We start from the raw sequence: 27,022 nt of genomic DNA, 5'->3' as shown, positions 1-27,022 counted from the left end.
ACACGTGTACGTCTTGTCAAGGTTACAGGTCAGTAAAAGCACATTTAATATATGATTGATAACACGGTCTTATCAAAGCTGTGTCTAATAATCAATCTATTACTTGGGCAGGACATATTTTTATCCACAGAAAGTACATGGTAAAACCTCCCACTGAACGACTGCAAGCAGAGATTTTGAAAACCATAAGGAATTAATACAGAAAAGAAAAAAAAAACATTTTCTGAAACAGTAATAGCAGCCTATATGAGGCTGTATATTATGTATCACGGTCATAGTACTCCCTAAGATCTGCTCTTGCAAACAGAATTTTAACATAGTGGCCCAGTTTTAATAATCAGTCTGCACCAAAAACCTGCCTAAAAAGTGTCTCAAATTGCCGCAATTTGGTACATCTAAGATTTCTAGACTCTTTTTCCCTACGTCTTTAACAAGGATCATGGTCTATCAGAAAGGTGTGGGGCTTTGTTGTAAAGGGGCAAGACCTAAGATGCATCATTTTGTGGCAAAATTGCACCACAATTCTTGGGTAAAATTCTGTCTCAAAGTAAGCCAACCAATAGTTTGTATAGAGTCACAGAAAAGTGCCTGTCCTTGCACCAGATTTATCATCCAGCCTGAGCCCCTGTCAGGGGTGGATTGGCCATAGACCTTACAGGAAAGTTTCCCAGTGGGCCGCCTGAGCCCTCCTCACCACCAGTGGAAGTTTTTGGGGATGTATTTTGTGCTGCTGGCAGTATTTTGTGATGGACTGTGATATTTGGCTCTGTTGGGCTGGTGTAATGTGCCACAATATGGTATTGCTGGCCCTGCCTTCCATCAATTTGGATCAAACTACAAAACGGGGCCACTTTTAGTATTTTTTTCAGGGCCACTTCAAGTTCCCAGTCCGTCCGTAGCCCCTGTGATACAACTGGTGCAGGTCTAAACAGCCTAAGCTTATGCCATCTACAGGATGAGTAAATCTGGGCCAGTGCATTATGCACATTTGCAACACACTTAATATGAGCAATTGCTTATAAAAAATGCAGCGTTCCCTTTCATGGAATATGAAATTGTTGGAAGTGCTAACAAGGATGAAATCTTTTCTAGTCCATAAAAATCAGTGGGTATTTTATGTTCACGTGTACTTTTGCTTTTTGTCTTAAATTCAGTAATATAAATGTGGATCAGCTATATTGTGCTCCACATTTCTACAACTACTAGCACTATGCCTCTAAATACAACACTGAAGACATGTCTATCATCGTGCTTGTTTCGTAAATTGAGAAAATGAACCTGAGTGATTCAGATCCCAGAAGAGGGAGCTCTGACTCTGTATTTTAATGGGACTCGCAGTTACCTGATTGGGCTGCATGTACTCCTCCAAGTATGTTCGGCACAGTCGTCTGTCCCAGTCATCAGTGATGTGACCACCGTACATAATCTCCCCAAACAGGTATCGAAGATCCTCCCATGGCACCTGATATTAAGACCTTATATTTATTAAAGGTCTACACTTGTTTGTTTCTTACTGACATTCACTAACATTCTCTCTCAACACATTGTCAAAGGAGATTCCTATATTAAGTCTGCTCTTTCACTATCAATGTACACATCACATGCACAATACATTTTGCAAATCAGGCTGACGTGATGGCCAAAACACATCACATAATAATATTATAGCTTCCTAGCACCATTAATCATCAGCTGTAAAACAACAAAAGTGTAAGGTTTGTATAATTCTTTTTATCTTAACTGTATGATATTATATTTATTATATTAAATACACAGATGTAGCAGAGCTGGATATGTCATTTAACTTTTTGGAATGGTACCCTTCTGTGCATTATGATAACTCAAAGTTCATATGTATCAGCTCTACCTATGGTCCTACAAAACTGTACAATATCACACTGAGTTGTACCAAATAACAAATACAGTTCAGCTACACCAAATCTAAGGAAATAAATACACAGTATGTGCAAGCAAGAAATAAAATGTCTGATTTTCTTTTATCCATCTGTAATCTATCATTTGTATATCTATCATTTGTCTTTCTATCTAAGTATCTATCTATCTATCTATCTATCTATCTATCATATATATTTTTATCTATTATCTAATATATTTTAATTATTAAATATAGTGTTATATATATTGTATTTAGTAAAAATAGATATATCTATCTATCTGTCTATCTTTTATCTATTTATCTATGCATTATATATATTGCAGATACACAACAGATTTCAAAGCAGCTTTATACTACACAAAAGATTGTATCTCTCTGAGGCACCATACCTGTGAGTTTGCTTCCAGATAGTTGTATAGAACATTCACTGATATTGTGAGGTCTCCAATGTTAAACGGATATTTTCTGTTCCACCCTTGGGGGCCAAATTTACGCCGCTCAGCAATACAAGCATGAAAATAGCACAATGAAAAGAAAATGCTCTTAAACTCTTGTTCACGGGTGCACTGGTCAAGGATGTTCTGCAAGAGAGCAAGCAGAGTACCTTTCTTTACTAACCTGTCAATAACAAGTCGATTTCCCCCCTGAATTATAATATTGTGGGCATTTTAGATAACATTGCATCTATTGTATGGTTAATAGCTATATAATATTTGTAAGTGGTTATATTATATTGTCACAAAGGAAAATCAATATTCCTGTGTACTGCTGTCGTGTTATCAAGGGAAAATCAATTTTTAACAACAGTTAGATATTAATTATAATGTTATCAAGTTACCTCGTTAAGGGGTAAGACGTGAATATTACATTTTAAGACCATTTATCTTGCAGCTTTAAAATATCTTACTATGTACATATCTCATATCTATCTTTATTATTTATTGATATGTCTGTCTGTCTGTCTATCTATCTAATATCTATCTACCTCTATTATCTATATTATTTATTGATCGATCTATCTATCTATTGATTGGTCTATCTATGCCTAGCTGTGCACATATATATCTCTTATCGGTATCAGATTTATATAATTAACTCAGTATCTTATCCATGTACCTACAATATCTAAAATAATATAAATATTTCTTATACTCTATCTATCTACCTATCTATATATCTACTTGGCTATATAAACGTTCAAAAGATGAGGCAGCACTCCAAACATAAAGTGAAAAAGTAGTGGACCCTTTATTCCCCTCTGCAATGTTTCAACCGCTCAATGTGGTCTTTATCAAGCATGGCTATACACTTGGCTATATATATATATATATATATATATATATATATATATATATATACAGTATATCAAATATATAGATAATGAATTCTATTTATCTGTCTTTCTATATACTGTATAACTAATATATAAAATTAAAAAAAGGAAAATGATTACATCCCAGAAAGCAAATACTATACTAGCAGTCACTAAGCTTCTAACATGAATCACACTTAAAGGGGTTGTGTAGTGACATAATATTGATGAACTACCCTCAGGACAGATCATCAATGTAAGATTGATGGGGGTTCACGTGAATGGGACGTACAGCTGTAATTTCACAGCATTGCACAATGGAGGCAGTGAGCAGGTAAACATAGAAGAGAGCGCAGTGCATGAGCATTGCGACCCCTTCAAACAGCTGATCAGCGGCAGTGCCGGGAGTCGGACCCCACCAATCTGATGACCTATTCTAAGGATAGTTCATCGATGTCATGCCACTGCACAACCCCTTTAAATTATTCTAGAAGGGGGCGGAGCTAACCAATGGCCGGGTAAGACGTGCTTTACCTCGGCTCCCGACCGACTCCAACTTTACAGCCTGACAGGACACCACCCGCTTCGCTGACCACATGACAGGTCGCAGGAGGAGACCCTCATCGACGCCCGCTCCGACACGCCGCAAAACGGGAGCGATTTCCCGCTTCTTCGTTCCCTCCAGCCAGACAGACGCTGACCGAGGGGAAGACAATTCTCCCAAGATGGCGGCGAGACAGGTCAGAGCGGCGTCCCCCACGCACCATGAAGACTCAGGCCCACAAGCCCCAGAGTCACCACAGCAGCTGGGGGGTACACCTACCGGTTCACCGGCATCCTATGCTGCGGCAGCAAGCTCCGGCTCGTCGGCGGCTTCATCCCCGCCATACACAGGGTCGTCCTCAGCAGCACCTCAGGGACATTCTTCTAGGGGCCGCTGCTCCCAGACCTCGATCTTGGAGTCAGGGGCATCCATAACCCCACAGAGAGAAGATGAGGACTGGGACTGGAAGGTTCACCTCAAATCCCTCCCCACCAGGCATGAAATAGATGCCTTATTTTCCAGGCTGGAAACTTCTCATAAAAGAGATATGGAGGCCTTGCAGCAGGATTTAAAGCAGGTGGGTCAGAGGGTGGAGGAGGCAGAATCCATGCAGGAGCAAGTACTAGGGGTCCTGGAGTCACACCAACAAGTCATCCAGACACACTCTGCTCAGATCCAAGATATCATCACACATCTAGACGATATTGAAAATAGAAATAGGAGGAATAACCTACGCATTAGGGGCCTCCCTGAAGATATTTTACCACAAGATCTTGAGAAATGGGCCACTTCCTTCTTCAATACATTGATGTCCAGAGAACTAGGACAATCTCTTGAAATAGATCGTATCCACAGAGCCCTTGGTCCTAAACTAAGCGATCCTAATCACCCCAGAGATGTCATATGCCGTATACATTTCTTTAAAGATAAAGAGGCCATCTTGAAAGCTGCCAGATCTGCAAGCAAAATCATGCATGCTGATAAAGAAGTCATCATTCTACAGGATCTAGCCAGGCGTACCCTGCAGCTACGCAAAGCACTGAAACCGTTACTGACAGCACTCAAAGCCAAGGACATTCCTTACAGATGGGGATATCCATTTCAATTGTCCGCTACTAAAGAAGGGAGGTCAGCTGTATTCAGATCCCTTGATGACCTCGCCAACCTCTGTGCAGCATTTGATATCCCGCTGATGGAGTTGCCGGATTGGCCTAGTCCGAAGCAACCCATTCCCATCCCACAGAGGGAAAGATGGCAGACGACCTCACCTAAGCAGAAGAGGACCTCTAGACGTGAGCCTAACCCTAACGATTGACTGTTGGGACATTCTCGCTCACCCACCTGAGGGGATTCACACCCTCCTGTTGCCTTTATTGTTCTATACTGTTATAGAAATTATGTGCATATCATTTTCTTATGTATGGGTCTCTTAGACCTATACACACACCTGTCCTGTTATATATTCAGCAAATGTTATTTCTGCGTTATTATAAGTTGGAGTCCAGTAAGGAGACGGTTGGTCCTTGCTTTCTCCCCACCCCACTTAGGGACCGCAGCACACACCGCTGCGAAAGACCTCAGTCGTCACCTAGCACCCTTGAAACCGACGATGTTGGTTCTTCCAAATAAGATTTATATGCTTTATATATGCACTGCTCTGTGTTTAATTGTTCCCCTTGTTGTCTTCCCTCCCTCATGTGTCCTCCCCCATACTCCTACTACATTGCAGATAGTACTGACAGAATATAGGAGATTATGCTTCCCTCTCACTAATATTCCTCAAAATGGCACCCATATCGTTTTGCACTTTTAATGTCAGGGGTTTCAATAAACCCGAGAAACGGAGTCAGATCCTATACAACCTCCATAAGAAGAGAGTTATGATTGCTATGATACAGGAGACTCACTTTAAAGCAGGCGCCGTTCCCAAATATGCCAACCGTTATTATCAGAATTGGTTTCATGGTCCTAATCCCACTAGCAGATCAGGGGGAGTCTCTATAGGACTCCACAAATCATTTAGCTATACAGTTTTATCCTCTGAGATAGACCTAAAGGGCGGGTTTGTTTTCATTAAGCTCTCTGTAGATCATTCCGTTATAACTATAGCTAATGTCTATTTTCCTAACCAGGGACAAACAACTTTTGGATCCAAGATCCTGAAAAAACTATCCAAATTTGCAGATGGTTCCCCGATCATACTTGGAGGCGATTTTAACCTGGTGATGGACCCACTGCTGGATTCCTCATCTGGTAAGTCCTCGATCTCCCCGAGTTCTCTGCGCAGTTTTAAATCCGAGCTCATGGCACTTCGCCTGGTGGATCTATGGCGCATTTTGCATCCAGGTGTCAGGGATTATAGCTTCCACTCTCCAATCCATAATAGCTATGGTAGACTCGATCACATCTTTATATCTCAACAACTGCTGGACTCTGGGCCTAAATGCTCTATTGACACTCGCCTGTGGTCTGATCATGCACCGGTGTGTGGCATTATTTCCTCCCAACCTTCTTACACCCGACCCTTCTCATGGAGACTGAATGATAACCTGCTATCAGATGTAGCCTGCCTAGCAGACATCAGGAAGGCTATTACCAACTTTACTAATGATCATCTAACGGATTTGACCGCCCCCCCTATTAAATGGGAGGCCCTCAAATGCGTGCTTAGAGGGGTGTTTATCTCACATGGCTCCAGACTGAAGAAGGAACGCTCCCATAAATTGAAATCTCTTCTATCTGACCTTGCCATAAAAGAAAACCTAAACAAAAATTCCCCTACTGACACCTTAAAATCAGACATTTCTCTAGTTCAACATCAAATATTGCAGATCCTAGACCAAAAATCATTATGTTTTAGGGATAAAATTAGACACGGGTTCTTTGAGTATGGTAATAAATGTGGAAGTTGGCTAGCTAGGGCCTTACATCCCCGAACTGCTCTGACTCACGTGCCATCAATCAATACAGGTACTGGAAGCTCTGTACACAACCCAGTAGATATCACAGCGGAATTTCAATCCTATTATGCATCCTTATATAATTTACCAGCATCCGCTCTCTCACGAGAACCCCTTAGTGATGAAACTCGTGAATACATAACCCAATTTGGCCCTACACCTATATCTGACGAGGATACAGCCACGTTGGAAGATGATTTCACCCTCCCTGAGCTAGAGTCAGTGATCAAGAACCTGAAGAATGGGAAATCCCCAGGCCCTGATGGATTGACCTCACGGTTCTATAATATTTTCCGAGAAGATCTTACACCCCTATTGGTTGAAACCTTTAATTCCATCGCACCAGATTGTCCATTTACACGACAGGCACTCCAGGCACATATCACAGTCATCCCCAAACCAGGCAGGGACCCAGCGTCATGCTCTAATTACAGGCCTATCTCCTTGCTCAATGTGGACCTCAAAATGTATGCCAAGCTCTTGGCCCTGAGGCTCCATCCCCACATTCCAGGTTGTATACACAAAGAGCAAGTAGGATTTGTACCTAGACGAGAAGCCCGAGATAATACACTTAAAACACTAGGGCTGATAGCGAGAGCACAACAAACCAAAATCCCACTATGCCTTCTCGCTGTAGATGCTGAGAAGGCGTTTGATAGGGTGAGCTGGCGGTTCTTAGAGGAGACCCTACGCCACGTTGGCCTAGGAGACAAAATGATCTATAGGATATTAGCTCTTTATTCCTCCCCTTCAGCCTGTGTTCGTGTTAATGGACTTCTTTCTGCCCCTTTTGAGATCCGGAATGGAACACGTCAAGGGTGCCCCTTGTCCCCCTTTTTATACACCCTTGTGATGGAATCCCTGGCTAATGCTCTTCGGGCAAATCCTTCCATTTCTGGTCTCAAGCTGGGCAATAAAGAGCACAAACTGTCCCTGTTCGCAGACGACCTGCTTATTTACTTAACTTCTCCCAGGATTGGCCTGCCCTCGATTCTTCGTGAATTTGATCTTTTTGGACGCCTTAGTAACTTTAAAGTCAATGTGCAGAAATCAGAGATTTTGAACATAAACATGCCCCAACGGGAAGCAGATTCCTTAAGGGACTCTTTCTCCTTTAAGTGGACCTCCCAACATATTAAATATTTAGGAGTACATATCCCAGCCAACTTGACACATGTTTTTAAACTTAACTATCTACCTTTGCTTAGAGCTATTGAATCCAGTTTCCATAAATGGACTTCACTCCAGATTTCTTGGTTTGGGAGGATTAATGTGGTGAAAATGGACATTTTACCGCGTCTTCTATACTTGTTTCAGACGATCCCATGTAATATCCCTTTAACCTATTTTGCTAAGATCAGGAGAATGGTATCGGTTTTTGTATGGAAAGCACCCAGAGCTAGACTAAGTTATAGCTTAATATCTCGTTCTAAAGCTCGGGGGGGTACGGGACTACCAAATTTTAGCTCATACTATAAAGCGACAATCATGAATTGTGTGCTTGATCTATGTCACAACCGCTCTACTAAACTATGGGTAGAAATTGAGCATGAAATGGCTCCACATTTAGCCACTGGAATCTTTTGGTTCTCCCCTACCTCCTTGAATTCATTATCTAGTTCGCAATCCCCGATGCTTCTATATTCCTTGGCTAGGTCCTGGGCTAAATTTGCGGTTAAACTTGGCCTTATACATTCTCCTGGTCCTCTCACGACACTCACGGGTCATACAGATCTCCCCACAGGCTTGAGTCAACTCCCAGCTTTAGGAGACCATAATAGACAACCAATCAAATTAATAGACATTTATAAACAGAATGGTTTACTCCCTTTGGAGGATCTTTCCCACATTATTCCTGCAGGCCCTGGGCGTTGGCTCCTCTACTTTCAGTTGCGAAGCTTCATTAAATCCCTGATACCTGGATCGCGGTCATGTCCCCCCTTAACTGAATTTGAAAAGATGTGCACAGCGAGGTCAGCTCCTGATCATGCTATATCTCATTTATATGCCATGTTGAACTCTGGGGAGAAAGAGGACTCTTCCACAGACACCCAGGGAACTAAACTCAAATTCATGTCTGATTGGGAATCGGAACTGGGAGCCACCTTCTCTGTAGACCAATGGTCCAGATCTCTCCTCTTCACTCACAAATTAACGGTGTCTTGTAATTTACAGGAACTCAACTATAAAATCCTTAGCAGATGGTATAGGACCCCAGTGCGATTACACCAATTTTATCCTCAGGTATCTGATGCATGTTGGAGATGTCTTAATGCAAGGGGATCCATGACTCATATTTGGTGGGACTGCCCGGGTGTAGCCCCACTGTGGCAGGAGATCTTTGACTTATATAATTTCTTGTACAAAGCTACTATTACACCCTCACCTGAGTTAGCTCTTCTATCCATGTTCTCAGGGCGGATCTCACAGATTAAGAAGGGAGCCCTCCGATTATTTATCCTAGCTATGAGACAGATAATTCCCCGTCAATGGAGGTCTACAGAGAGTCTTTTGAGAGTGACCTGGTCTAACGCCCTGGATTCACTAGTTCATATGGAAGAACTAGGCGCTAGGGATTCAGGATCTGCTACAGCCTTTTGGGGGACTTGGGACCCATGGAATCAATTTCGTACCTCCACATTTTTCCATGATTGGTTGACAACAGGTATTGTCCCCGGTAATAGCTCCTAAATACTACACTAAGTAGAATCTCCTATCCTATCCTATACACCCCCCCCCCCCCTTCCTTTTGTATAAGTCTTGTTTTGGTATGTCACGTCTTGTGATGTCTTCCCGGTCTTATGTGGTTATTAGTCTGGAAGTTAGAGAATAAATGCCGTGTATGCTCTTGGATTCATATATGGAAGCCCCAACGGTACTAATTCTTGAAATTTTGTTCCGTAAGACTAATTATTGAATGTAATACTACCTCAGACTTATGGGTATGTTCAGTTCTTGACCTTGCACTTTTCTGTTTTGTATACTCATTGGATGTATTTATACATTATTCAATTATACGATTTAATAAAATAATGATTGAACCGTAAATTATTCTAGAAAAGTTATAATCAGGACTAAACGGCAAGTATATTTTATTTACTTATAAAAAGTATTAACCTCCTTAAAATCTCTCAAAGGGGTTTTGCCATCTCAGACAATGGGGGCATATTGCTAGGATAAGCCCCCATTGTCTGATAGGTGCGGTTCCCACCTCTGGGACACACACCTACAAGGAGAACGAAGCGGGTAAATAAACGGAGGGCGCACTGCACATGCGCAGCTGCCCTCCATTCATTTCTATGGGGCCGCCGAAAATAGCCGAGTCTGCCCAATAGAAATGAATGGGAGCAGGGGCCACGCGTGCGCGGTGCGCTCCCATTCACTTCTATGGGAGCAGCGCTTGGTGGTGGACGGACCTCTGGGTCCTCCCGCTACAGCTCTCCCCGCTCTGTATTCGTTGTAGGTGCAGGTCCCAGAGGTCGGACCCACACCTATCAGACAATGGGGGCATATCCTAGCGATATGCCCCCATTGTATGTGATGGGAATACCCCTTTAACCATTTTAACACATGAGGATCACATTGAAAGCAGACATGGACATTTCCATTTTTTGCATTCTTCTTTGCAAAACTTATTGCATAAGAACCAGTAGAGAAGGCATATTGTATGTCCAGCTATATATTCTAGATGACAATGAGGTCTGGACTATTATTGAACACTTAAGAGGGTTATCTCATGACTAATGTGAAACATTAAAATCATAACAAAACAAAGCTAGAACCAGCCCTGTACCTCACATGGATCCAGAGATCTCCCCATTCATTGCTCTGCTAGATTAACTTCAAGCTGAGAGCTCAGGGGGCATGCCCTTTCTGCTGCAACTCAGGGGGTGTGTCCATGCTCTACCTATCACAGCTCAGGAGGCAGTTGAAGGATGAAACTGAGCATGTGCGGTCATCTCAGTGAGCCGGATAATGAAATAAGAAAAACAAACAGCAGGTGGCACCATACAGAGATTTTATTTGAATAACTCAGTAGCTATAATACATTTTTAATTACATGCAATTACAACTGGGTGACTTTGGAGTCATCCTCTTGCTGAAAAATACAATATGTTTGAATTTTCCTCTTACATAAACCTGTATTTTGCTGCATCCACTATAGGGGTCGCGGCGGTCGCAGTTGCAACTGGGCCTTGCCAGTGGTGCTGTATATTTCCCATAATAAGTTGCAGTGCATCTTATAAAGGTAATACTAGTGAGCGCTTCCATTATGGAAGCGCTCACTAGTCAGCAGGAGGAGGGGGAGAAAAGCCTGTTCGATCTTCCTGGGGCCTGCGCTGTTGTGCCCTGGCTGCCTGCAGCGTCATGACGTACACAGCCTACTCTGACCTGACACTGCAGGAGGTCAGGTGACGGCAGCGCAGGCCCTGGGAAGAGATGAGAGCTGGGAAGACAGCCTGACCAGGAGAGGAGCGGCAGAGCAGAAGAGGTAAGTTTGTTTATTTATTTCATTGTCTGATCTGAGTTTTGATTGGGGGTCTGGCAGTGGAGTTGCTAGGGCTGGTGTCACCCGGTGCGGTAGAAAATGGGGCAAGCCCCCCCCCCCCCCCCGAAGCAATAATTTTTTTAGCCATATAAGGGGGCTATGGGGTTGCTACTGCCAAAGCTTAGAGCCCCAGCACCCCCTTTCCCCCTTGCTGGCAGCAGCTCACCTAGGTCAGGTGCACCCCACTTTCACTGGCTGGCTGACACCAAATGCTGCATCCATCAGACTGGTGTCATCCCATCACTGGTGTCACCCGGTGCGGCCCGCACCCCTTGCACCCCCGTCGCAACGCCACTGGTCTGAAGGGTCTAATTAGGGGCCTGATTGGGGGATTGATTAGGAATCTGAAGGGTCTGATTGGGGGTCTGATTGAGGGTCTAAAGTGTCTGACTGGCTGTCTAGAAAGGTCTAATGGGGGTCTGGAGGTCTAATGGGGGTATGATTGGGGGTGTGGAGGTCTAATGGGGGTCCGATTGAGGGTCTAGAGGTCTAATGGGGGTCTGATTGGGTGTCTGGTGGTCTAATGGGGTCTGGAGGTCTAATTGGGGTCAGATATGGGGGTTTGGAGGTCTAATGGGTGTTTGCAGGTCTGGTCTGAGGTCTAATGGGGGTCTGGAGGGTCTGATTGGGGGTCTGATTGAGGGTCTAAAGAGTCTGACTGGGGGGTCTAGAGAGGTCTAATGGGGGTCTGGAGGTCTAATGGGGGTCTGATTGGGTGCTTGGAGGTCTAATGGGGGTCTGATTGGGGGTCTGGAGGTCTAATTGGGGTCAGATATGGGGGTTTGGAGGTATAATGGGGGTCTGGAGGTCTGGTCTAAGATCTAATGAGGGTCTGATTGGTGGTCTGATTGAGGGTCTAAAGGGTCTGACTGGGGGTCTAGAGAGGTCTCATGGGGGTCTGATTGGGGGTCTGGAGGTCTAATGGGGGTCTGATTGGGGGTCTGGAGGTCTAATGGGGGTCCAAATGGGGTCTAGAGGTCTAATGGGGGTCTGATTGGGGGTCTGGAGGTCTCCATGGAGGTCTGGAGGTTTAACAGGGGTCTTATCTGAGGTCTTATATTGGAGCGGGGTCTGACATGGAGGTCTAAAGTGGGTCTGATCTGAGATGTGGGGGGGGGTCTCATCTGGGGTTTGATATGGGGGTCTGATCTGAAAGGTAAGGGGGTATTTTTTGTACTGGCACACTATCTGTGTGGTACCTGTATTTTCAGGGGGACTGTTTCTGCAGTATAGTATTGTGGGTGAGGATGATGGAAAAGTAGGAAAGTAAGATGTCTGTTTGTTAAACTCTGCAGAGACAAGACGCGGCTAAAATAAATCATCATGGCGGTCTAGTCTGAAAGGAGAAGATGAGGAAAGAGAATATCTACATCATAGGAGACATCACTGGATGTAAGAGGTACAGTGCTGCCCATAATTATTTATACCCCTGGCAAATTTTGACTTAAAGTTACTTTTATTCAACCAGCAAGTAATTTTTTGTCGGGAAATGACATAGGTGTCTCCCAAAAGATAATAATACGATGTACAAGAGGCATTATTGTGGGAAAAAAAACATTTCTCAGCTTTTATTTACATTTGAGCAAAAAATACAAGATGTTCTGCACTGTGGAAAATCTCAGGACGTGGTTGAAAGCCAAAAGTGACACCTGTGCTGGCCATGAGGAATGTTAGAGAGGTGAAAAAGAATCCATGGATCACCACCAAGGCCATCCTTATGAATCTGGGCTCTGCTGGTGGCAATGTCTCAAGGCAGACAATCCAACGGACATTGCACACTGTTGGGTTCCACTTCTCAAGATAAGGCACACAAAAGCTCGCCTTTGCAAAAGCTCATCTGGACGAAGAAGAAGACTTCTGGTCTTCTGTGTTATGGTCAGATGAAACAAAAATGTAATTGTTTGGTCACAATGATGTTTCCTTCATTTGGCGTAAAAAAGGAGAAGCCTTCAACCCAAAGAACACCATCCACATTGTCAAACATGGTGGTGGGAACCTAATGCTTTGGGAGTGTTTTTCAGCCAATGGACCAGGGAACCTAATCACACTAAACGGCACCATGAAAAAAGAGCAATACATGAGGATTCTCAACTACAACATCAGGCAGTCTGCAGAGAAACTTGGCCTTGGGCACCAGTGGACATTTCAGCATGACAATGACCCAAAACACACAGCAAAAGTGGTGAAGAAATGGTTAGCAGACAACAACATAAACGTTTTGGAGTGGCCCAGCCAGAGTCCACACTTCAATCCAATTGAGAATCTGTGGAGGGAGCTAAAGATCAGGGTGATGGCAAGAAGACCCTCCAACCTCAAAGATTTGGAGCTCATTGCTAAAGATGAATGGGCAAAAATACCTGTGGAGACATGCAAAAAGCTGGTCTGCAATTATAGGAAGCGTTTGATTGCTGTAATAGCCAATAAAGGCTTTTCTATTGATTATTGAGAAGGGTATGAATAATTTTGGACTGGACACTTTTTGCTCAAATGTAAATAAAAGCTGAGAAATGTTTTTTTTTCCCACAATAATGCCTCTTGTACATCGTCTTATTATCTTTTGGGAGACACCTATGTCATTTCCCATCAAAAAATTACTTGTTGGTTGAATAAAAGTAACTTTAAGTCAAAATTTGCCAGGGATATGAATAATTATGGGCAGCACTGTACATATGTGGTACTGTATTACTCTGTATGTTCTGTAGCGCTGTATGTAATGTTTTCCAAGTATGTCTTTAAAGGGGTTGTCTGCTTTTTTTTTTGTATGAGCGCTGCCTTCTCTGCTCTGTTTACCTGCTCACCACTGCAATTGTAGCGGCGAGCAGGTGAACAGAGCAGAGAAAGCAGCTCTCATATGAGCGCTGCCCTCTCCTAAAACACCTGATCGGTGGGGGTGCCGGGATATGCCCGCCGGTCTGATATTGATGACCTATCTTGAGGATAGGTCATTAGTAGTAAAAAGAGTACAACCCATTTAACAGCAGGACTGGAGGGAATGGGATAGGTTGAAATTTGGCATGGGGTGGGAACGTTTCAATTTTTGCCTCAGGCAGCAGAAAGGCTAGGCTGCCCCTTGCCATAAACCACTGAGGGAAGGTGGGGGGGGAGGGGGGCCCAAGCTGAACTCTTGCACCATGGCCCATGAGCCTTTAGCTACGCCCCTGGCTGCATCTCTATAACCATTCCTATAAGCCCAACAACAAGGGGGATAACAACTCATTATGGGGCACTGCTGCAAAACTTTGGAACTTCATTTCATCACTAACACTTTTATTGGCAAGTGTGGAACTGTCCCCATCTCTTTGCTCATTTCCTTGGCCCATCACTCATTTGCATAAAAATATATACTACCCCTTATACATTCCCATCAATCGTCTACAATGAACAGTAAGTGAACATCACTGCTGCTAAGTCTACCACCCTGCTAGTTACAGCCATATTCAAAAGCTTTACAGCAAAATGAAGGAAGAGTTTTGGCAATGTGCAATTCAAGTAATAAATGGAATGGGTGGACTACATTACCCAGAAAGATTATGAAAATTAGAGATTTCTTTAGAAAAAGAGGACTGTAACTATAACAAGGGGACATCGTCCACGTCTAGAGAAAAGGAGGTTTCTATACCAGCACAGAAGAGGATTCTTTACTTTAAGAGCAGTGAGACTATAGAACTCTCTGCCATAATTGCTGGTGATGGTGAACTCATTAAAAGAGTTCAAGAGGGGTCTGGATGCATTTTTTTAGCGTAATACTATTACAGGATACTAGATTTTTGGAGACTGGTTGTTAATGCAAGGATTTATTCTGTTTGCCAGATTTGGAGTTGAAATTTGGCTTTGGTTGGTGTCCTTCACTACTGCACTCAGCTTCGGACGATGGCATGCTCAAGGAATATTCTTAGGCAAATAACATTTTTTTCCCCCTTATGGGAATCTGGAGAAGAAACTGTAATATTTTTATGGTCCATATTTGGAAAATGTTTTAATTTATATCTGATACTTCTTGCCAAACAAACCTGTGATATTCAGAATTTGGGAAAAGGGTATACAAATGAGCTCTTAGCAAGCTCTGACCCTATTGCCACCAGATGTAAGGCAGCTATCCTATAAGTCAATGTTCAAACTGTTAAACAGGCCTTGAGGCATAACTTGGATAATAATTAAGCCAGCACCTCATCTGTAGATAGCTGTTCATGTCTGAAGGCCTGTTTCAAAAGGTCAAAGGTTGAGTTCAAGGATTGCTACCTTACATCTGGTGGCATTAGAGGCAGAGGATGCTAATAACTCATTTACATACCCTCTTCCCAGAATTCCAGAGGAGCATTGCCTGGCCTATAAGACTCCTCACATCATTTAGACACACTCCATAAGGAGATATAGTATCCCCCAAATTCTGAATTTCGGGACATGAAAGTAGTGCTCGACTAAGAAATAAAAAGCTGTAACATCTTTATTTCATACATATAAGCCAAAGCCATTGATGAAAATAGGACTTTTCAATACATGCACTTCCACCTTTACTTGTTCATTCATCTTGGGTGTGTATTTTGCAGCGACTATTTTTGTACGTTGTGCTTACACGCTCATTGATGAACTTTCTCTAACATTGACTACTACACCTAAGTGACACTGGTTACAAGTGCAATATAACCTTTATTTTTGGTTTAGCCATGGATGCTTGCTCTGTATGGGCCCAAATTGCTGTGTTTTGAACCTGATTATTTTTGGATGATACATATTGGCGTGAGTTATATAAAACAATGTATACATTATTATGCAGTGAAACTACTCTCTACATTAAGTGAAATTTTACTAACCTGATCAAAGTTATCCAGGGCAGCATGCAGATTTGCCAGCATTCCAGTTGGAGGTTCATTGGTAATTTTGATAGCATTTTCCAGGATCCCTTGTGGGATGATGTGTTCCTTGAGTGTTGGGGCTGGTTCAGCACTCATGAACACACGGTAATCAGGGTGACTTTCATTGCTGTACTTTTCTAATAGCTTTTCTAAAGTGCTTAGCCATTTGGCTACTAGGTGAATATTCTGTGAACAGAGATTTAATTTAATATCACAGGAAATATTGTAATATTACATTTATATTCTAGTTTAACAAGGCCCAAAATAGTAAACAACAAATTATGTGTTAATGCAGATCTCTAGAACATTACCTATAGTTAAACTGCAATTTACCATCAAATGCTAAACATTTATAAAACACTTGATAATTCCAAATTAATTGCACACATTTCCTAGTGTTTATATATGCAATACAAGCACCTTAAAGGGACCCCCACCGATCAGCTGTTTGAGAAGGCAGCGGCGCTGGCAGCAGTGCCGTGGCCTTCTTGTTGTTTTCCACAGGCCAGTGACGTCACAACTACTATCGCTGGCATGGCCGCGGCTCAGCCCCATTCACTTCAAGGGTGTCGGACCCCCACCGATCAGATGCTGATGATCTATCCAAAGTATAGATCATCAGTAATAAAAAGCTACAGAACCTCTTTAACCTCTCTGATTTTTAGGTAACCTCCTATACTTAGCTACAAATATCGCTGTGCAGTAAAACATTTATAAATTTAAGCTTATAAGAAGAGTAAGGAATTTCTGCTGAGAGTTGTGTACAATAAGATGAAGAGGGTATATTTGAGATAGTGATGAGACAATATGAATCACGAGACAAAAATTAGGCAAATTTTGGAAGACAGTAAAGGGCTGAGAAGGAGAGGTCAATGAAGAAGTAAGTAAAATGGCCACACATGTAAACTTTTTTTTTTCAAGATTTAGGAACCTGTAGCAGGCAGAGTATTTGAAAAGAAACAAAGTATAAAAATATATTATAAAATTCACAAAGTTATAAGTAACTGTTAGTCAAAGAATAATAAGGTCACAGTGTAGCACAGGTCAGAAGACCAGGTTGCAGTGAGTGGCAGCACCATCGGGAGAAGGCAAGGTCATTATTATTATTTTTTTACGTCTGATGGGGTTCCGTTCTGAGGGTGATGGGGTCTATTCTGAGGCTGATGGGGTCTGTTCTGGGGCTGATCTGAGACTGATGGGGTCTGATCTGTGGCTGATGTACTTTGGGGGTCTGATCTGAGGCTGATGGAGCTTGGGGGTTCTGATCTGAGGCTGATGGAGCTTGGGGGTCTGATCTGAGGCTGATGGAGCTTGGGGGGTCTGATCTTAAGCTGATGGAGCTTGGGATCTAAGGGTCTGATCTGAGGCTGATGGAGCTTGGAGTCTGATTTTGGGGTTTGATCTGAGGTCTGATGAAAAATATTTTTTTCTTATTTTCTTCCTCCAAATTCTAGGTGTGTCTTATAGTCCGAAAAATATAGTGTGTGTGTGTTCCTACACGACAATCAGCTTTAAGCTCGGCCTGTGTAAACCCACCTTTATTATATAAAAAGAGATCTGAATTGTGAGTTTTTTACTGACCCACAGAAAGTAAAAAAATACTGATGTGTGAACAGACACATTTAACCACCTCAGCCCCCAGTGCTTAAACACCCTGAAAGACCAGGCCACTTTTTACACTTCTGACCTACACTACTTTCACCGTTTATTGCTCGGTCATGCAACTTACCACCCAAATGAATTTTACCTCCTTTTCTTCTCACTAATAGAGCTTTCATTTGGTGGTATTTCATTGCTGCTGACATTTTTACTTTTTTTGTTAGAAATTTAACGATTTCTTTGCAAAAAAATGACATTTTTCACTTTCAGTTGTAAAATTTTGCAAAAAAAACGAGATCCATATAGAAATTCTGCTCTAAATTTATTGTTCTACATGTCTTTGATAAAAAAAAAATGTTTGGGTAAAAAAAAAATGGTTTGGGTAAAAGTTATAGCGTTTACAAACTATGGTACAAAAATGTGAATTTCCGCTTTTTGAAGCAGCTCTGACTTTCTGAGCACCTGTCATGTTTCCTGAGTTTCTACAATGGCCAGACAGTACAAACACCCCACAAATGACCCCATTTCGGAAAGTACACACCCTAAGGTATTCGCTGATGGGCATAGTGAGTTCATAGAACTTTTTATTTTTTGTCACAAGTTAGTGGAAAATGATGATTTTTTATTTTTTTTTCTTTTCTTACAAAGTCTCATATTCCACTAACTTGTGACAAAAAATAAAAACTTCTATGAACTCACTATGCCCATCACGAAATACCTTGGGGTCTCTTCTTTCCAAAATGGGGTCACTTGTGGGGTAGTTATACTGCCCTGGCATTCTAGGGGCCCAAATGTGTGGTAAGGAGTTTGAAATCAAATTCTGTAAAAAATGACCTGTGAAATCCGAAAGGTGCTCTTTGGAATATGGGCCCCTTTGCCCACCTAGGCTGCAAAAAAGTGTCACACATCTGGTATCTCTGTATTCAGGAGAAGTTGAGGAATGTGTTTTGGGGTGTCTTTTTACATATACCCATGCTGGGTGAGATAAATATCTTGGTCAAATGCCAACTTTGTATAAAAAAATGGGAAAAGTTGTCTTTTGCCAAGATATTTCTCTCACCCAGCATGGGTATATGTAAAATGACACCCCAAAACACATTCCCCAACTTCTCCTGAGTACGGAGATACCAGATGTGTGACACTTTTTTGCAGCCTAGGTGGGCAAAGGGGCCCATATTCCAAAGAGCACCTTTCGGATTTCACAGGTCATTTTTTACAGAATTTGATTTCAAACTCCTTACCACACATTTGGGCCCCTAGAATGCCAGGGCAGTATAACTACCCCACAAGTGACCCCATTTTGGAAAGAAGAGACCCCAAGGTATTCGCTGATGGGCATAGTGAGTTCATGGAAGTTTTTATTTTTTGTCACAAGTTAGTGAAATATGAGACTTTGTATAAAAAAAAAAAAAAAAATCAGCATTTTCCACTAACTTGTGACAAAAAATAAAAAAATTCTAGGAACTCGCCATGCCCCTCACGGAATACCTTGGGGTGTCTTCTTTCCAAAATGGGGTCACTTGTAGGGTAGTTATACTGCCCTGGCATTTTCCAGGGGCCCTAATGTGTGGTAAGTAGGTAAATGACCTGTGAAATCCTAAAGGTGCTCTTTGGAATATGGGCCCCTTTGCCCACCTAGGCTGCAAAAAAGTGTCACACATGTGGTATCGCCGTATTCAGGAGAAGGTGGGGAATGTGTTTTGGGGTGTCATTTTACATATACCCTTGCTGGGTGAGAGAAATATCTTGGCAAAAGACAACTTTTCCCATTTTTTTATACAAAGTTGGCATTTGACCAAGATATTTCTCTCACCCAGCATGGGTATATGTAAAATGACACCCCAAAACACATTCCCCAACTTCTCCTGAGTACGGAGATACCAGATGTGTGACACCTTTTTGCAGCCTAGATGCGCAAAGGTGCCCAAATTCCTTTTAGGAGGGCATTTTTAGACATTTGGATACCAGACTTCTTCTCACGCTTTGGGGCCCCTAGAATGCCAGGGCAGTATAAATACCCCACATGTGACCCCATTTTGGAAAGAAGACACCCCAAGGTATTCAATGAGGGGCATGGCGAGTTCATAGAATTTTTTTTTTTTGGCACAAGTTAGCGGAAATTGATATTTTTAATTTTCTTTCTCACAAAGTCTCCCTTTCCGCTAACTTTGGACAAAAATTTCAATCTTTCATGGACTCAATATGCCCCTCACGGAATACCTGGGGGTGTCTTCTTTCCGAAATGGGGTCACATGTGGGGTATTTATACTGCCCTGGCATTCTAGGGGCCCTAAAGCGTGAGAAGAAGTCTGGAATATAAATGTCTAAAAAATTTTACGCATTTGGATTCCTTGAGGGGTATGGTGAGTTCATGTGAGATTTTATTTTTTGACACAAGTTAGTGGAATATGAGACTTTGTAAGAAAAAAAAAAAATAATTCCGCTAACTTGGGCCAAAAAAATGTCTGAATGGAGCCTTACAGAGGGTGATCAATGACAGGGGGGGTGATCAATGACAGGGGGGGTGATCAATGACAGGGGGTTGATCAATGACAGGGGGGTAATCAATGACAGGGGGGTGATCAGGGAGTCTATATGGGGTGATAACCACAGTCATTGATCATGCCCCTGTAAGGCTTCATTCAGACGTCCGGATGCGTTTTGCGGATCCGATCCATCTATCAGTGGATCCGTAAAAATCATGCGGATGTCTGAATGGAGCTTTACAGGGGGGTAATCAATGACAGGGGGGTGATCAGGGAGTCTATATGGGGTGATCACCACAGTCATTGATCACGCCCCTGTAAGGCTTCATTCAGACGTCCGGATGCGTTTTGCGGATCCGATCCATCTATCAGTGCATCCGTAAAAATCATGCGGACATCTGAATGGAGCTTTACAGGGGGGTGATCAATGACAGGGGGGTAATCAATGACAGGGGGGTAATCAATGACAGGGGGGTGATCAGGGAGTCTATATGGGGTGATCACCACAGTCATTGATCATGCCCATGTAAGGCTTCATTCAGACGTCCGGATGCGTTTTGCGGATCCGATCCATCTATCAGTGCATCCGTAAAAATCATGCGGACATCTGAATGGAGCTTTACAGGGGGGTGATCAGGGAGTCTATATGGGGTGATCACCACAGTCATTGATCATGCCCCTGTAAGGCTTCATTCAGACGTCCGGATGCGTTTTGCGGATCCGATCCATCTATCAGTGGATCCGTAAAAATCATGCGGACGTCTGAATGGAGCTTTACAGGGGGGTAATCAATGACAGGGGGTTAATCAATGACAGGGGGGTGATCAGGGAGTCTATATGGGGTGATCACCACAGTCATTGATCACGCCCCTGTAAGGCTTCATTCAGACGTCCGGATGCGTTTTGCGGATCCGATCCATCTATCAGTGGATCCGTAAAAATCATGCGGACGTCTGAATGGAGCTTTACAGGGGGTTGATCAATGACAGGGGGTAATCAATGACAGGGGGGTGATCAGGGAGTCTATATGGGGTGATCAGGGGTGATCAGGGGCTAATAAGGGGTTAATAAGTGACGGGGGGGGGGTGTAGTGTAGTGTAGTGGTGCTTGGTGGTACTTTACTGAGCTACCTGTGTCCTCTGGTGGTCGATCCAAACAAAGGGGACCACCAGAGGACCAGGTAGCAGGTATATTAGACGCTGTTATCAAAACAGCGTCTAATATACCTGTTAGGGGTTAAAAAAAACACATCTCCAGCCTGCCAGCGAACGATCGCGGCTGGAGATCAACTCTCTTACCTTCCATTCCTGTGAGCGCACGCGCCTGTGTGCGCGCGTTCACAGGAAGTCTCGCGTCTCGCGAGATGACGCATATATGCGTGACTGTGCGCAGCGCTGCCACCTCCGGAACGCGATCCTGCGTTAGGCGGTCCGGAGGTGGCTAAAGGCTATGTACACCTTCGGAGGCAATTTTGCATGTTACTCATTTTTGGCTAAAAAAAACTGCTTTAAAGGGAATCTGTCACTAGCATATTAGCAAAAAAATGTTTTAATGAATCCATGTGTAATAGAGTACCTTATTTCCATATGTCTTGTTCTTTTTATTCTGTGTCTTGTCATTTCTTTAAAAAAAACACGCTTTTTATGATATTCAAATGAAGCTGTAAGGAGCCCAGAGGGGCGTTATTCTTTGTCAGTCAGTCAGCCGAAAAATTGGGAAAACTTTGAAAGTAAGGGCTATTTGACCATGAAGGAGAGTGATGGGGTGCTGCGCCAGATGACCTGGCCTCCACAGTCACCGGACCTGAACCCAATAGAGATGGTTTGGGGTGAGCTGGACCGCAGAGTGAAGGCAAAAGGGCCAACAAGTGCTAAGCATCTCTGGGAACTCATTCAAGACTGTTGTAAGACCATTTCAGGGGACTACCTCTTGAAGCTCATCAAGCGAATGCCAAGAGTGTGCAAAGCAGTAATCCAAGCAAAAGGTGGCTACTTTGAAGAACCTAGAATATGACATATTTTCAGTTGTTTCACACTTGTTTGTTATGTATATAATTCCACATGTGTTAATTCATAGTTTTGATGCCTTCATAGTCATGAAAATAAAGAAAACTCTTTGAATGAAAAGGTGTGTCCAAACCTTTGGTCTGTACTGTATATAATAACAATACATAAAATAGATGGCAATAAAACCACATATAACCAAAATAAAATAAAAATCTAATAATGTAGTAGATCTATATGTTTGAATTAATCAATACATTTGCTCTTAAAGGGCCAGTGCGCATGCACCCTAATCTTCACCAGCCAATATATGGCAACCCTTGTGTACTTAAAGGGGTTTTCCAAGACTTTTTTACTGATTGTGTGGGTCCAACACCCTGGACTCCTGCCGCTCAGCTGTTTGAGAGAGCACCAGCAGTCGCGGTAGTGCTGCAGCCTTCTCACTGTACATTTGGTAGCAGCTGCGCTTGGTATCATAGCCCAGCCACATTCAATGAGGCTGAGCTGCACCTAAGTCAAGTGAACATGACATCACATGGCCTAGGCAAAGCTGCAAGAAGTTTGTGGTGCTACTGTGAGCACACTGCCTTCTCAAACACCAGATCGGTGGGGGCCCCAAGTGTCAAACCCCCACCGATTAGATACTGAGGATAGATCATCAGTTAAAAAATCTTGGAAAAGCCCTATAAGGCAACTTTCCTTGTGGGAAGGTGCCTGGGCAATAGGTTCCATAGCTTGCTAGTTCCTGCAAAGGTGTGCATTCGTTTGCTGCACGCATATCGACTTCTGCCTGTTTACTGGACTCTGACACTCTGCTGCCTGACCTCCATACTGACTGATCTTTCGCTGCTTGACCTAACTTCGAACCGTTTATCATTAATATCATACTTTGCTTGCCCTGACCTTGGCTTGTTTCTGACTATGTTTTTGCCTGACCACTCGGTGCCCTGCAGAGATGTCTCCAACCCCTTTGGGTCAGCTGTTAACCAGAGACTATTCCAGGAGGTAGTCGCTTGGTGATTCCCCTGCAGCGAAGTCTAGATCCCTTTACAGGGGATAAAGGGTAAATACCATGGGACTGCTAGGATAACACCCTTAGGATTAGCCCAAAGTATTCCAGTTATTTAATGTTATGTCTTTTTCACAGGTCCTACCGCTGGGACCCCCACCAATCACGAGAACAGGGATCTAGTACTCTGTGAAGGCCTCCCAAAATAAACGGAGCAGCCATTCAGTCATGCGCTCAGCTGCTCCATTCATTTCTATGGGAGTTTTAGAGATAGCAAGAAATTGTACTTGACTATCTCTGAAGCTCTCATAGAAATAAATGGAGCAGTTGTGCGCATGTCTGGCTGCTCTGTTCATTTCGTGGGGCCTCCATGGGGTATTGGGTCCCCGTTCTGGTGATCGGTGGGGGCCCCAGTGGTAGGATAAAATAGCTAGCAAATAGATTTTATACAAACTGAAGCTGACACAAATTTTCCCAAAAATTGTGTCAAATCTAAATTCTTGCCGATTCAATTCAGGCGAATCTCTCAAAACGATGTCAATTTTTTTTAATATCAGAATGCAGGAAAGATGAAGAAGGATTACATGATCCCAGATGGTGTCTGTGTATACACACCAGCAGTCATTTAATGCCAAAAACTATTAAAACATTTTTTTAAAAACATTCCAAATCCCGCAGGGCAGTTTGTATTTAGAGAGGCTGTTTGTTACCACCAGCAGCAATGAGTTTACCTGTAGCTATGTATGCTGCTGTCACTATAAGACCACTAAGGCTCGTTCACATTTCCATGTCAGTATTACGTACATGAAAAAAGTGTCCTTATTTAATCCGTGAAGGCGTTTGTAAAGGATCCGTGGATGGTCTGTGAGTCATTTGTAATCCACGGACATTGCTCATCTAGAAAACTAATTTCAAGAGCATTTCCTATCTGTCTTCCATGAAAAACCATCTGTTGTGTCTGATTTTCACTGACCCATAGACTTCAATGGGTGTGTTTGGTCCGCATCACAAACCAAAGTAGTGCACGTCTCCGTGATTTTTTTTTTACTGACCCATGGTAAGCCACATTCTTATCAGTAAGATAAGAACTGTGCTATAATGAGTGTTTAGGAGGTCACAGAGCAGAGATAAGGAGCCTTTTTGCTCCCCAGATGACTGAAAAAACAATAAATCCAAAGGGTGCTTCTGGAGCATATCAGCTCTGTACTGAAAAAAGGAAGCCATATTTTTAATAAAGACCAATTAAAAAATTCGATTACACTTACTGGTAATCAATTTTCTTTGAGCCTATGACAGCACGCCTGGAGAGACCGCCTCCTCCTCAGGACAGGAAACAGGAACCAGAACCACTTTAAAAAAGGGTCCACCCCATCTATCCCCAGTCCTTTTTCAACAACTAAGGAACATAACATCTCAATAAATCTAATCATTCCTTTCTTTCTCTTTTCCTCTTTTTTTTTTAATATCTATTACATCATAGACAAAACCTTCGTTTGTTAGTTTTTTTTTGTATTGTTATTAATATTAGGGGAATGGAATTAACCTGGTCCTGTCATAGGCTCAAAGAAAACCGATTACCGGTAAGTGTAATCTAATTTTTCCCCTTCGCCTATGACAGCAGCCCTGGAGATTAGGCAAGAATAATCTAGGGTGTGGCAACAGCTTGGAGCACCTTACAGCCAAAAGCAAGGCCCTCATTAGAAGGCAGCTGAAGTCTATAGTGTTTGAAAAATGTACACTGCGTGCAGAATTATTAGGCAAATGAGTATTTTGACCACATCATCCTCTTTATGCATGTTGTCTTACTCCAAGCTGTATAGGCTCGAAAGCCTACTACCAATTAAGCATATTAGGTGATGTGCATCTCTGTAATGAGAAGGGGTGTGGTCTAATGACATCAACACCCTATATTAGGTGTGCATAATTATTAGGCAACTTCCTTTCCTTTGGCAAAATGGGTCAAAAGAAGGACTTGACAGGCTCAGAAAAGTCAAAAATAGCGAGACATCTTGCAGAGGGATGCAGCACTCTTAAAATTGCAAAGCTTCTGAAGCGTGATCATCGAACAATCAAGCGTTTCATTCAAAATAGTCAACAGGGTCGCAAGAAGCGTGTGGAAAAACCAAGGCGCAAAATAACTGCCCATGAACTGAGAAAAGTCAAGCGTGCAGCTGCCAAGATGCCACTTGCCACCAGTTTGGCCATATTTCAGAGCTGCAACATCACTGGAGTGCCCAAAAGCACAAGGTGTGCAATACTCAGAGACATGGCCAAGGTAAGAAAGGCTGAAAGACGACCACCACTGAACAAGACACACAAGCTGAAACGTCAAGACTGGGCCAAGAAATATCTCAAGACTGATTTTTCTAAGGTTTTATGGACTGATGAAATGAGAGTGAGTCTTGATGGGCCAAATGGATGGGCCCGTGGCTGGATTGGTAAAGGGCAGAGAGCTCCAGTCCGACTCAGACGCCAGCAAGGTGGAGGTGGAGTACTGGTTTGGGCTGGTATCATCAAAGATGAGCTTGTGGGGCCTTTTCGGGTTGAGGATGGAGTCAAGCTCAACTCCCAGTCCTACTGCCAGTTTCTGGAAGACACCTTCTTCAAGCAGTGGTACAGGAAGAAGTCTGCATCCTTCAAGAAAAACATGATTTTCATGCAGGACAATGCTCCATCACACGCGTCCAAGTACTCCACAGGCTGGCTGGCAAGAAAGGGTATAAAAGAAGAAAATCTAATGACATGGCCTCCTTGTTCACCTGATCTGAACCCCATTGAGAACCTGTGGTCCATCATCAAATGTGAGATTTACAAGGAGGGAAAACAGTACACCTCTCTGAACAGTGTCTGGGAGGCTGTGGTTGCTGCTGCACGCAATGTTGATGGTGAACAGATCAAAACACTGACAGAATCCATGGATGGCAGGCTTTTGAGTGTCCTTGCAAAGAAAGGTGGCTATATTGGTCACTGATTTGTTTTTGTTTTGTTTTTGAATGTCAGAAATGTATATTTGTGAATGTTGAGATGTTATATTGGTTTCACTGGTAAAAATAAATAATTGAAATGGGTATATATTTGTTTTTTGTTAAGTTGCCTAATAATTATGCACAGTAATAGTCACCTGCACACACAGATATCCCCCTAAAATAGCTAAAACTAAAACCAAACTAAAAACTACTTCCAAAAATATTCAGCTTTGATATTAATGAGTTTTTTGGGTTCATTGAGAACATGGTTGTTGTTCAATAATAAAATTAATCCTCAAAAATACAACTTGCCTAATAATTCTGCACTCCCTGTATGCATGTTGTCTTACTCCAAGCTGTATAGGCTCGAAAGCCTACTACCAATTAAGCATATTAGGTGATGTGCATCTCTGTAATGAGAAGGGGTGTGGTCTAATGACATCAACACCCTATATTAGGTGTGCATAATTATTAGGCAACTTCCTTTCCTTTGGCAAAATGGGTCAAAAGAAGGACTTGACAGACTCAGAAAAGTCAAAAATAGTGAGATATCTTGCAGAGGGATGCAGCACTCTAAAAATTGCAAAGTTTCTGAATCGTGATCATCGAACAATCAAGTGTTTCATTCAAAATAGTCAACAGGATCGCAAGAAGCGTGTGGAAAAACCAAGGCGCAAAATAACTGCCCATGAACTGAGAAAAGTCAAGCGTGCAGCTGCCAAGATGCCACTTGCCACCAGTTTGGCCATATTTCAGAGCTGCAACATCACTGGAGTGCCCAAAAGCACAAGGTGTGCAATACTCAGAGACATGGCCAAGGTAAGAAAGGCTGAAAGACGACCAC

The 27,022-nt window shown here is 42.8% G+C and overlaps 1 protein-coding gene across 1 annotated transcript in view; it reads right to left on the bottom strand.

Moving 5' to 3' along the window:
* The window catches only part of LOC121008813 (dynein heavy chain 11, axonemal-like), a 489,011-nt gene that overhangs the window by 43,308 nt on the left and 418,681 nt on the right, over positions 1-27,022 (bottom strand). Inside the window, exons 74-76 of the mRNA XM_040441508.1 lie at positions 16,074-16,301; positions 2,287-2,478; positions 1,343-1,462 (exon numbers count right to left, since the gene is read on the bottom strand). Coding sequence (XP_040297442.1) covers positions 1,343-1,462; positions 2,287-2,478; positions 16,074-16,301 — 540 coding nt within the window. The remainder of the gene's footprint in view (positions 1-1,342; positions 1,463-2,286; positions 2,479-16,073; positions 16,302-27,022) is intronic.

Source organism: Bufo bufo, chromosome 7 (assembly GCF_905171765.1).
Source record: "Bufo bufo chromosome 7, aBufBuf1.1, whole genome shotgun sequence".
Taxonomy (NCBI): domain Eukaryota; kingdom Metazoa; phylum Chordata; class Amphibia; order Anura; family Bufonidae; genus Bufo; species Bufo bufo.
This window is presented reverse-complemented; position numbering and strand designations above follow the sequence as displayed.